The following is a 13,174-nucleotide window of genomic DNA, read 5'->3' on the forward strand; positions in this document are numbered from 1 at the left end:
AGGAAGTGCTCATGGTCATTTGTTCCTTAGTCTCAAGTCTTCAAATTCTTCCTTCTCAGTCAACTTTGAAAGCTGGATGTCGATTTCCAAAGGCTTGGGTTAGACACTGGTAGAATGTTGATGGGAGGTAGGTAGGAAGGTCGCTGAGTTATTTTTGTACTCTTCCACCTTCACAACTATAGTTTATTCATCATTAAATAAGACCTTATTTATTTCAGGGTTTATACACCTACGGTAGTCTCACTATTTTTTAACTCAATTGTTAATGTATTTTTGTATGTATTTAAAAATTGTTCTCTATTTCCTTTGGATAGGTACATAAGTTCCTGATTACCTTCCAGGTATTTTCACAGAATACTCATTTCTGGGCTAGATAATTTTAATCGCCTTCAGATTTCTTGTATCTCTTTCCCCCATAGCTTTAGTAAATTTTCCAAATGGTTACATACACTTATATTCAATAGAATTATTTTTTCCACTTGACCTGCACTCCAGAGATACCTATATAGCAAAATTCATAAAGCCTTTTCAACTACGAACTCTTCAAAAAAATAAAATAATTTAATGTAGGACTTGGAAGAGACTTTGAAATTATATAATTTAGAGCCTTCATCTTATACAGTTTTTGCATACATAATACACAGGTATGATGATTCATAGAATAAATATAATAATCCAAAAAAGGGAAGACAGTGCTGCATGTTATTGGAGGATATTTTATATCTGTTTTATGCCTCTAGTCTACTCTTTTTATTGTTTTAATTGCAAAATACCATGTTGTGCCCTTTCATTTCTTTGTAAATTATATAAAGCCAGTCTTTCAGCCCAATATACTTATTCCCGCAGTGGATTTATTTGTTATATTTGTTTGATTTTTAACTCTGTTAGCCAAGATTATTTTGACTCCTAAAATTTACTTGGACTACCACTTTTTATTTTGGTAGCATTTACAAACTGTTTCTAGTTCAACATTTGACTTGCTTTTAAAAGATACCCAGGAAATCTATAAATTGCTGATGATGAAATCAATGGTCTATATAAATGGAGAGACATATACTGTGTTCATGGTCTGGAAGACTCTCAGTATCGTAAAGATGATGATCTCCTAAATTAATATACAGGTTTAACAATTCTTCCCAAGACTCTCAGAGAATTTGTGTAGGTATGAATAAGGTTATTCTGAAATTTACACGGGAAGACAAAGTGACCAGAATACCCAAAACAGTTTAGATAAAGAAGAGTAATGTTGAGAAAATTACTTGATCTAATTTTAAAACATTATGTGGCTATAGTAATCAACTCTGTGGTTGCCAGAGGGACAAATAGATTAATGGAACAGAATAGAGAACTTAGAAATAGCCCCATACAGGTACAGCCAGCTGATTTTTGACAAAGTTTCAAAAGTAATATAGTTTGTCTTTTCAGCAAATGATGCTTGAGTAGTTGGATAGGTATAGACAAAAACAAACAAAAAAACTAAACCTTATAATATGACTCTAAATTAATTCAAAATAGATAATCAATTTAAATGTAAAACATAAAAAACTGTAAAAATTTTAAAAGACAACATAGGAGAAAATCTTCAGGACCTGGGTTTGGTAAAAAGTTATTAGCAGTATATACCCAGAGAAAACCATAATTCAAAAAGATAAATGCACCCCAATGTTTATTGCAGCACTGTTTACAATAGCCAGGACATTTAGGACAGCCTAAATGTTCATCAACAAAGAAATGGATAAAGAAGATTTGGTACATATATGCAATGGAATATTACTCAGCCATAAAAAAAAATCAAGATAATGCTATTTGAAGCAACATGAATGATACTAGAGATTGTCATACTGAGTGAAGTAAGACACAGAAAGACAAACATATATGATCGTGCTTATATGTGGATTCTTAAAAAAGGTATAAATGAACTTATTTACAAAACAGTATTAGAGTCCCAGATGTAGAAAACAAGCTTACAGTTATCAAGGGATGGACGGGGAGGGATAAATTGGGAGATTGGGATCGACATATATACACTACTGTATATAAGATTGATAACTTGTAAGAACCTATTGTATAGCACAGGGAACTCTACTCAATACTCTGTAATGGCCTGTATGGGAAAACAGTCTAGAAAAGGGTGGATATATATATATATATATATAACTGATTACTTTGCTGTATACCTGAAACTAACACATTATAAATCAACTGTACTTCAATAAAGAATTTTTTTTTAAGTTATTAGTCACGTGACCCAAAAGCATGACTAGTAAAACAAAGGATTGATGAAATTTCATCAAAATTTAAAACTTTTGTCTGTTAAAAGGGTGATGAGAGAAGCTGTAGACTGGAAAACTATTTTGAAGCCCTATATTTGACACAGGATCCTCTCTAAAATACGTAAAGAACTCTCAAAACTCAACAGTAAAACAACCCAAACAATCTAATTAGAAAATGGGCAAACAACATTAAAAAAAAAATCCACAGATGACAAGTGAAAATAAGCACATGTGGACACTCATCATATAATCTAGCATCTGCACTTTGGAACATTTATTGCAGAGAAATGAGGACTTAGATCTACACTGAAACCTGTGCAAAATGTTCATAGTTTTATTTATTGTAATAGTCCAAACTGTGAATATCCTCATGTTCATTAACATGAATGGCTAAGTTAACTATGGAATATCCACACTATGGAATTCAACAAAGAAGTAAAAAGGAACATTCTCTTGATGCATATAAGAAGTTGAATGGAGCTCAAGGGTATTATGCTAAGTGAAAAAAAGCCAGTCTCAAAAAGTCACATACTGTGCGATTCCACTTAACAGTGCATTCTGTAAACGACAGCATGTTATGTAGAATAGATTAGTGGCTACCAGGGGTTAGAGAAGGTAGGGAGAAGGGTGTTCTCCTTATGTTCACCCTATAAAGGGGTGGCATGAGGGAGCTCTTCATAATGATGGAAATTGTTCAGTATCTTCATTGTAGTAGAGGTTACACAAGTCTATACAAGTGATAAAATGGCATAGAACTGAACATACACATTGTACAAATGTCAGTTTCCTGGTTTTGATATTGTACTATAGGTATATTGTATGACATAATGATTAGGGGAAATTAGGTCTCTTTGTACTATTTTTGTAACTTCCTGAGTCAATAATTACTTCAAAATAAAAGTTATAAGCTTTATATATTTTGTTAAAAAAAATGCACACACATACACCCAAGCTTTAGAACTGTGTGTCCACTAGCCGCAGATTGCTTTTAAAACTAAAATTAGTTAAAATAAGATTTTAGTTCCTTGATCACACATTACTTGATCATACAAGTCATGTTTCAAATCTCATATAGCTACTTTATACTATAACACAAATATAAAACATTTCCATCAATAACAGAAAGTTCAGTTGGTACTACTGCTTTAGACAAAACAGTGATGCCAGTTGCCATACATGTGAACATCTACACATTTCTTAGTAAACTATCTTAAGTTTATAAGTAAAAAAAAATAGTATGTACCAGTAAAATTTAAAAAGAAAAAAGTAGATTTAATATGACACTTTTAAAAGCTATCAGTTTTTGAGGTTATATCCCGTACTTTAATAAGAAAGGGAAATGAAACATTTGCTTCATGTTTGAAATAGGAATAGATTGTTTTCCTTTATCTGCCAAGGCAGTTGTGGTTTCTTTTCATACTACAATATAGAATATATTGGCAATGGCCAAAATAGAAGGGCTGCACAGGTAGGAGAAATAAGCATCAACAGAAAAAGTATTTTAAGTATCCCATATCTTTTGTTATTTTCTGTCACTTGGTGACCAGTTTACCAATGGTGGCTCACTGTTGCAGAGGAAGCGTGATTTAGTGACCAGACCTTAAACCAGAATTCTATTTCTGGCTCAAAGTGACCTTGAGGAAGTGACTCTTCTCTTTCTCATAACTAATGAGCAAAATGAAAACTGACTGTTGCTCTGGTGGACTATAGGATAAGTTATTCTAGAATGATTCTCATGTTTTAAACTAGGTATAAAATGCTTCACTTTATAAGTAGATTATATAGAAAGTTTTGAGGAGTTTAGTAATGGGAAGAGTTACATGAAGTAAAAAGAGGAAGTTTACTTTACCAGACATGAACATTTTTAAGCTTTGAGTTTGAGGGACATAGGGGTAAAAGTTTTTCTTATTCTTTCTGAAGTTAGAAATTTGGGGGAAACTTTGGGAAAATGGCAGGCAATGTGCACTTTAGAGATCAGATTTTTTTTTTCAACTTTTTATTTTGTATTAGAGTTTAGCCAATTAACAACGTTGTGATAGTTTCAGGTGGACAGCAAAGGGACATCGCCATACATATACATGTACCATTCTCCCCTAAACTTTCCTCCCATCCAGGCTGCCACATAACTTTGAGCAGGGTTCCCTACACTATACGAAAAGTTCTTGTTGGTTATTTATTTAAAATATGGCATGTTTATTAAAATATATGCTATACAGATAATCCTTATTGGTTTTTTGCTTAAAATACAGCATCGTCTCATGCCGATCCAAAACTCTAATAACTCTTCCTCTCATCCTTCTCCCTAGGAACCATAAGTTCATTCTCTAAGTTTGTGAGTCTATTTCTGTTTTGTAGATAAGTTCATTTGTATCATTTCTTTTTAGATTGCACTTATAAGGGATATCATACGATATTTTTGCTTCTCTGTCAACTTATTTCACTCATGACAGTCTCTAGGTCCATCAGTGTTGCTGCAAGTGATATTATTTCATTCTTTTAAATGGATGAGTAATATTCCATTGTATATGTGTGCCACATCTTCTTTATCCATTCCTCTGTTGATGGACATTTAGGTTGCTTCCATGTCTTAGCTGTTGCAAAGAGTGCTGCAATGAACATTGGGGTGCATGCCATGCTGGGTGAATCATGAACTGACATCAGGATTACTGGGAGAAATATCAACAACCTCAGATATGCAGATGATACCACTCTAATGGCAGAAAGCGAAGAGGAACTAAAGAGCCTCTTGAATGCTAAGTTGCTTCAGTTGTATCCAACTCTGTGTGACCCCATGGACTGTAGCCCACCAGGCTCCTCTGTCCATGGGATTTTCCAGGCGAGAATAAATGGAGTGGGTTGCCAATCCCTTTTCCAGGGGATCTTTCTGACCCAGGAATCAAATTCAGGTTTTGAAGTTAAAAAGTCCAAGGTTTGAATTTCAGCTCTGCCATATAATTTCATCACCTATACAGTGGGGTTAATTAATGCCTTTTTGTTAGGGTTGTTATGAGAAGGATGCAAAATAATACACAGGTGTAATTACTAATGATAATATTAATTTTACCAAGACATGGAATGGAATGATTGTGGTGTTAAGAGCAGATAAATAGCTTTGCCCTTTTTTTTTATGAAGACTTATTTTTAGCCACATAATAATGGTTTTTTCCTCTTTTGAGGGGGTTACTAATTTTAGCTTTATAACAAATTGGTTGATACTATGATTCTTAAAGCTGTTCTCAATTTATTATATGAATGAATTAATTAAAATCATTTGATTTAAAGTCAAGAGGTATAAATCTGTTTTTATAAAAACTGGCAGACCAAAGTATAAACAGAAAACTAAGGGGAATGAAAGCACATATGTATGAAATTTTATTTCAGTACAATCCCTGTAACAGATTTCTAGAGCTATATTCACATAATATCTGAATAAACAATGAAAAAGTTTAGCTAATTATAAAGATATTAAAAATCTACAATGTACAATGTCAAATAATCAGAAAATATTCCATATGAATTTTCTTTTTCTTTGCCTGCCAAACTGCTAAAATGTTGAAAAAGAAGACATCAAGAATCAGAGCCAGCATACTTATTTGGATACTTCCAGCCCTGGTACACTGTAGCAGGGCAGAACAGGTCCAGTTTCAGCCAGTAGTTCACTGGCATGTGGTCAGTTTGAAGTTTCCTGCTGTGCTCTTCTGAGCTAGAGAGAAGGAACCAAAAATGCTGACATCCTTATTTGACTTCATCACTTATGCCTGAGCACATACACCAACACTTCCTGTGCAAAATCTGCCCTGACTCTGCAGAGGACACTCTCAGCCCTCAACTGACCTGGGTGGGGGTGCTGGCACAGGTTGGTGAAATTTGGAAAGTGTTAGCCATTGGATATTTCTTCACACCATATGAATGTGCCATGTCTCATTATTATACCTTTCATTTCATAGAAATAAGCTTTCAGAGCTTGCAATGAAAGCTTGCAATAACAACATTCATTGACAGTAAGGGATTGTTGCAGGCCAGTTATTAACTCTCAAAACTACCACCCCGCGAAAGCATGTTTAAGAAAGACCTAATTTAGAAATAAAATGCCATGGAAATTGAACTGAAAAAAGCCTTTCAGAATGTCTGAAATGTATATATCTTGTCTCTTTACTATCAATATGTCTATATCTGGCCTTAACACTTTTGATCTCAGTTTTCTTATCCATACAAAGGTAGGATTTCTAAATTTCTAAGGGTTTGTAATTTTAGTGTGTGTTTCTCCAAGTAGTTTTCTCCATGTTTTGTTTTATTCTACCTATCAAAATTTCCTCAAATACTGTCAAGTACTTTAAGGTAGTACATGATTTTCAATTCTTTCAGAAACACAATAATTTGAAGAAGTGATGTTATAAAATTGTTCTGAGTCTAGATTATTGTAGTTTGATTCTGACTATACCATCTAAATATCACATGAAAGGGAAATTAATGTCACTATGTAAGTGTTAAATACATGTGATGATAAATGTTAGATGTTTTGAGAAGTCTGTGTTATACATTACCTAAAACATTAACTTTGATTAGTAGTTTTATCTTAGAAGCATGACAAGGATGGGAAATTTGCTCATTGGTGCCTCTTGTTTAAAATTCTAATTTTTTTTTTTCAATGAAGTAATTTGGGATTGCTAGTAACCTAGGAAGAGATAAAAGACTTGTTCTGGGGGAGATGGACATGGTTTTGCTATTCAGCATTTCTTATGATCCTTTTTTTCTTATGACCATGAAAAAAAATTCTGAAATTCTTTAAGACCTAGTTCTCAAGGATAGTTTGTAAATTTAAAGACTATAACTGCAATTAAATCACATGTAGTTGGCCCCATCCTTCCCATTTTGCCACAGCGTTCTAGAGTTCTCTCACTACATTTTGAAATACCTTGTGGAATTTTGAAATTCATTACTTGCGTAGTTCTTTGAGGCTGCATCGGTGGTGGAAGGAGTTATGAAACATAGCTCTGCACTTCCCCTTAGTTAGTTTGTTACCCTGTCGAGCAGAAGATGTGTGCGTGACTGGTGTCTAAATGCAGAATACCTATAGATTTTACCCACAAACTGTAGATCCCGATAGTCCCTCCACAAGCAGGAATTAAGAATGATTAATCAGAAGAAAAAAAGGCACTGCTGGATGTTATTTGAAGGGAATTCTTTATGGGGGGCTGTGAGTATTGTTTTTACAGTTTCTATTTTTAAAATATTTTAGTTTAAAAACATTTGAACTTTTTGAGTATGCAAAGTATATGAGTAGATAAAGTAATTGGTATTTATCTCTTTCTTTACTACCAAATTATAAGTAATTTGTATCATTATTGAAAAATTATCCTGCCTCTTGTTTAGAATGGCTTCATGCTGTGATTTTAACCCAGAGGTACAGTTTTTCTTATTTTCATGGCCCAAGAACAGTTACTTGAGGTAATGACACTTCTTCCTGTGGATTTGCAGCACAGCAGTGTTCTCTGAGAGCAGTGAAAGTGAACTGTGCTAAGTGCGATCAGTGTTGCCCTGTCTTAGCTGAGTCTTTATTGTAGCCTCATTCCTCCTATTTCTATTTTCTATTTCTACTCCTTCCATTTCTAATATGTAAAAGCTACCCTTCAGCAGGTTTCTTAGAATTTATTTATGCATTTAATATGCTCTCAGTCATCAATTATTTGAGGATAAAATTCTCTCTACTTCTAAAACATCAGCAAGGTGCATTGGTAATGCATCAAGGTTAAGGATTTCTTTAAATTACTTATGATTTATTGGTCTCCAAAGTCTAGTTGACTTGCCTAGATCCTCCTAGCATTGTGGCTTTAATGTTCTCAGGGTCTTTTCTGTTTAACTGAAAAACCACGTTAAGTGACTGTTTTATTCAGAAAAAAAAATTTTAAAACATATTTTTTATTTGTAATAAGGAGAAGGAAAATAAACATTTGGGTGTGACTACTGATAACATTTTGATGTGTTCTTCCCTTTTGTATCTGTTGTTTGGTAAAACTGAGGTCATAATTTACATGGATTTTTAAAAATCATTCTTTCCCCTTTCCAAGTAACATTAAATATTTCACATTACAAAACTTCTTAGTAAAAATTCAACAGCTGTATGATATTCTGTTAAAAAGTAGTACTTTAGTTAGCATGTACTCTATTGTTGGATATTTAACATCTTTAGAGATTTTGGACTATAAATCAGAGAACATTACCATTTTTTAAAGACTATCTTTGCAAGATGACTTGGGGGAAAAATCCCATTGTATTTGTTTTTTCTTAATTTTATTTATTTATTTATCTCTGTCTTGGGTCTTCGTTGTGGTGTTCAGGCTTCTCTAGTAGCGGTTCGTGGGCATAGTTTTCCCCGGGCATGTGGGATCTTAGTTTCCCCATTGGGATCAAAGCTGTGTGCCTTGCATTGGAAGGTGAATTCTTTATCGTTGGACCACTGAGGAAGTCCCCTCCCATTGTATTTGTATTCCTGATTTAAGACATTAATAATAGCTGTACCTTAGAGTTGTTTTTTAATTAATTTATTTGGTTTTTTAATGTATTATTTTTGGCTGTGCTAGATCTTTGTTGCTGTGCATGTCATGGACTTTCTCTAGTTGTGGTGAGTGGAGTCTACTCCTTAGTTGTGTTAAACAGGCTTCTTGTTACGGTGGTTTCAATTGTTGCAGAGCACAGGCTCTAGGTACATGGGCTTCAGTAGTTGTGGTGCTTGGGCTTAGTTGCCCTGCTGCATGTGGGATCTTCCCAGATGAGGGTTCAAACCTGAGTGCTCTGCATTGGCAGACAGATTCTTAACCACTGGACCACCAGTGGTCCTTAGACCACTTAGAACTTAAGGACAAGCATTGAATTAGGATTTTAAGCAAATGTGTTGGAGTCCATGTTTGTTTAAACTTATGAATCACACATTTAAAAAACTTTTACTTCTGTGCGTCAGGCAGCCTGTGTGCTAGCTATTTTTCAAATGTGGATGACATTGCTTTCTTCGTGGACTGGGATTTATAGAATATTTGCAAATAGATGATCATTGGTGAACACTGAAAGAGAACTTCCTTAACCAAAGCAGGTTCTTTTATGCCACAAGCTTCATGTGAATGGAAAACTAAATCTATGCATAGAACACTTGGGCTATGAAAATACTAGTGCCAGGAAAAACACGGATTTACAAGACTTCAGCCAAAGCCTTTGGTTTTTCCTTGTTTCACTAGCTTAGAAATGGCCTGGCCTGAGCTTCTCCCAATAATTCAGCCACAGAGAAAGAAAAAGCTTGTTGTTTTTCATTCCCATTGTGTAGAGGCCCCTATGTCACAGACTTGCACCAGCATGGAGTACTGACCTACCTTGTGGAATGAATAGAACTGAATTTAGAGTAACTTAAAGTAACAGAGTAACATAATGTTCTTTAATGTGTCTTCTACTTAAAACTTTATAGGCGTGATGGTAAATTTTAATAGAATACAAATAGCAAGAGTAATATGAATATACAATCAAAATATGAAAGTTTGAAGTGTTTTTCTTCAAGTAATTGTTTTGGATTGGAATATTTGATTTCAAGATTATAGGGGGTTTATTTTTTCTTTATACTGCTTCTGCATCCATCTCGCTAGTTTAGATGGTAATATAAGTTAACACAGGGCTTCCCAGGTGACACTAGTGGTAAAGAACCTGCCTGGCAGTGCAGGAGAGTAAGAGATGTGGGTTCAATCCCTGGGTCAGAAAGATCCCCTGGAGGAGGGCATAGCAATCCACTCCAGTATTCTTACCCCGAGAATCCCATGGACAGAGGAGCCTGGCAGGCTGCAGTCCGTAGGATCTCACAGAGTCGGACATGACTGAAGGCTACTTAACATGCATAAAATACCCGACTTTTCTTCATAAATGAGTAAAATTTTAGTGAACATCTATTACACTTAGAAATAGTCATTTCTCCTAATTTTTATTGTAACTTTAAAATTTAGGATTTTTTTGCTATTAAATACCAGGTTTTATATATATAGATACATATATATGTGAAGATGCTTTACCCTCTGAGCCACCAGGCAAGTATAGATACATATATTTTATATTAAAAAGAAGTCAAAATAGGATTTATTTTCAGACTTGTAGTTTTTATTCTCTAATGGAAAGTATGAATAGATTTATCTAGAAGACCAAAGGAGACTCAGAACTAGGCGGAAAGCCACAGTAGTTCAAGGGGTTTTTTTTTTTTTTTGCCTGCATTTTTTTTTTTTTTTAGCCATCCCAACCTGCATATGCTTCTTCAGAGTGTGCATACAGCGTTCACAGCATCCTCAAAATCAGCTTTGTTACTGAACCAACTGGACTCCTGTCCAGCTGTTTATATACTTCTTGGCACTTCTCCTACCCATTTGTTTTCATCTTCCCAACTCATTTGATCCTGTGGCATTAGGGCCAACAGCTGCAATTGGTCCATAAAGTAGCTGAATAATAAAATGCTATAATCTGATCCTTGTATAGTTTTCATGATGACTGAGTTGGTAACAGCAGTGCTACAGATTTGTTTGGCAGGTCAGGGGAAACATCATCTTTATTTTACTGGGAGAAAGTTTATGTATAAGAAGGATTGGTAATTGATCCTGAGTGGTATAATTGTATCTCCTGAATCCTAGACTTACTGTTTATTGAATACCTATTAGACACAGTACTTTGTATTGTATGCACATTATTTCTAATCCTCAGAATAAGCTTGTAAGAATGGTGATATGACCTTAATTTTCCAGTGGAGAAAGCAGACTCAGTAAGGTTATAACCCTTATCAACATATTCAGTGTTACAGCAGCATTATAGTATTACCTGGAATTCAAATCCAAAATTATGCTTCCAAAGCTTGTGACCTATCCATTGCATATTGTAGCAATAGGTTTTTTTTTATTGTGAATAATATTTTATTTCCATTTTGCTGTTAATGGACATCAACTACTATGATGAAAGTTTCTATGCACATCATTGTACATCATTTAGTGGAATTGTTGCAAGTGCGTATGTTCAGCTTTAGGAGATGTTGCCTAAAGGTTTTTCATAGTGGTTTTAGTGTGTGAATATTCTAGTTCCCCTTCCTAGCCAGTACTTTATCTAAAACAATTTTAGCCATGTGGCAGGTATCTAGTGGTATTATTTTGTGATTTTAATTTGCATGTCTCTGATTAATAATTTTTATATGCTTATTGGTGACCTTTCGTGAAGTTCCCAATTGAGACTTTTGTCCATTAAAAAATAGGTTAAGAGCCAAAAATAAAAAGAGTGAAAAAGAAATGTTTAATATAATGTTGCACAGTGATAAGTGCTATTAAATACCAAAGACCAAGGTGCTAGGACTAATAGAAAGCGACAAAAATGGGATTGTGAGGAAAGAAAGGCCCACCTGAGAAGGTGGCATCAAAGTGCAGATATGCATGAAGTGTGTTGTGGAAGCACGAGGAAAATCTGGATAAAACATACGAAGCAGAGGGAACTGCAAGTGCAAGGGACTTGAAGAACTTGGCATGAAAGTATTTAAATTCCTATACAACTTTCAGCTTATGAGGGAAGGTAACAAGGCCTTTACTTTTACTCTCTTCCAACTGTATGCTCAGTAAGGTATTATTTGGCTTGTTTTCTTTTTATAAAGATCAAAAGCCTTCTATTCATTCCCTGGGGTTCCGTGTTTGAACTAGCAACTTCATGTTTTGCCAACTAATTGCTGTATAATATCTAAACATATTTACTGGTGATGTGTTTTATGAATGTTTATTCAGTAAGTATTTATTGGACAGCCCTGATTGATTGGATGTGATAGAGGAGGGAGAAGAGTTGCTGATTAAAGCAAAGAAGAAAGGCGTTTACTGGAGAGAGTCCTAAAGAAACAGGAGAGTTAGTTGTGAAGGTGTCCAGGAGGAAAGAATGTAAAAATTGAAAATGTGGTCACCACTGTCAGATGCTCCCAGAGAAGTATGGGGTAGGAGGGGTGGGCTGCTGATTGTAGTGGCCCACTGGCCTTTGTGGAAGCAGGATCAGGTCTGTGTTAGTCAGACAGGTGGGCTAAAGGGGAGGTGAGGAAATGGAGGCAGTGACCTGGGCTTCCCAATTTTTGAGAAGTGTAAATAAGAAAAAGGATGAGATTAGACAGCTTGAGAAGAATATGGATGGAACCAAGAGCTTTTTGTTTTATTTTGGGTTTTGAGGGTTTTCGTTTTTTGGAAGAGACTTCAGTGTTTGGTTTTTTTTTTTTTTCTTCTCATGACAGGAAGTCATCCTTTGCTATTCTTGGCTCAGAGCAGACAGTTGTGTCTCCCTCCCTCCCTGCCCTTTTAAACATGTTTAAAACTTCTTACAATTATATAATTTTCTGTGTATTCCAAGAGGGTTCACCTTTGTGATCTCATTGATCTTCTTGAGAGGGGGGTACCAAATATTATGGCTGTTTCTTAGATGAAAGCCTCAAAGCTCAGAGGTTGTAGCTGAGAAGTCATTCCACTGATAACTTGTAGGGCAAGAATATTTGTAAGTACACCCTGCCTTGCTCAGATTGGGAATCTGTGTTTACAGCATTAACTAACCTTGATTTGCCCCTTATTCAAGTGGTTATCCTCTGGTTACCCCAGAAACAAATCCAAGTTTTTAGGTATAATTTATAAATCAGATTAAGAAGCTTTCCCAAATACCCCTTTACTTCCCCCCTGCCCACACACCTTTCTTACCCATCTGTGCACACTCCTATATCACACACACACACCACTCATCCCACATACAATACCTCTGCCACCCACACAGCCTGCAGATGTTCACAATTGGATACACTTTAGTCCTTGCCCACAAAAGTAGGCTACTTTTCTCTTTCTGCGGTTTGGATTTAGGGTAAAAAAAAGTAGCTAGGTTAGAAA

General features: G+C 35.1%; 1 protein-coding gene across 4 annotated transcripts in view; it reads left to right on the forward strand.

Moving 5' to 3' along the window:
• FGD4 (FYVE, RhoGEF and PH domain containing 4) overlaps positions 1-13,174 on the forward strand; it is a 226,209-nt gene that overhangs the window by 75,573 nt on the left and 137,462 nt on the right. Inside the window, exon 1 of one of the 4 annotated variants that reach the window (XM_061125257.1) lies at positions 7,301-7,470. The exons of the other annotated variants lie outside the window; for them this stretch is intronic. Within the exon in view, the coding sequence (XP_060981240.1) occupies positions 7,461-7,470 (10 nt within the window). The 5' untranslated portion in view covers positions 7,301-7,460. Of the gene's footprint in view, positions 1-7,300; positions 7,471-13,174 lie in introns of those variants that run through there. 4 annotated transcript variants of the gene reach the window in all.

This window comes from Dama dama, chromosome 22 (assembly GCF_033118175.1).
Source record: "Dama dama isolate Ldn47 chromosome 22, ASM3311817v1, whole genome shotgun sequence".
NCBI classification, from domain to species: domain Eukaryota; kingdom Metazoa; phylum Chordata; class Mammalia; order Artiodactyla; family Cervidae; genus Dama; species Dama dama.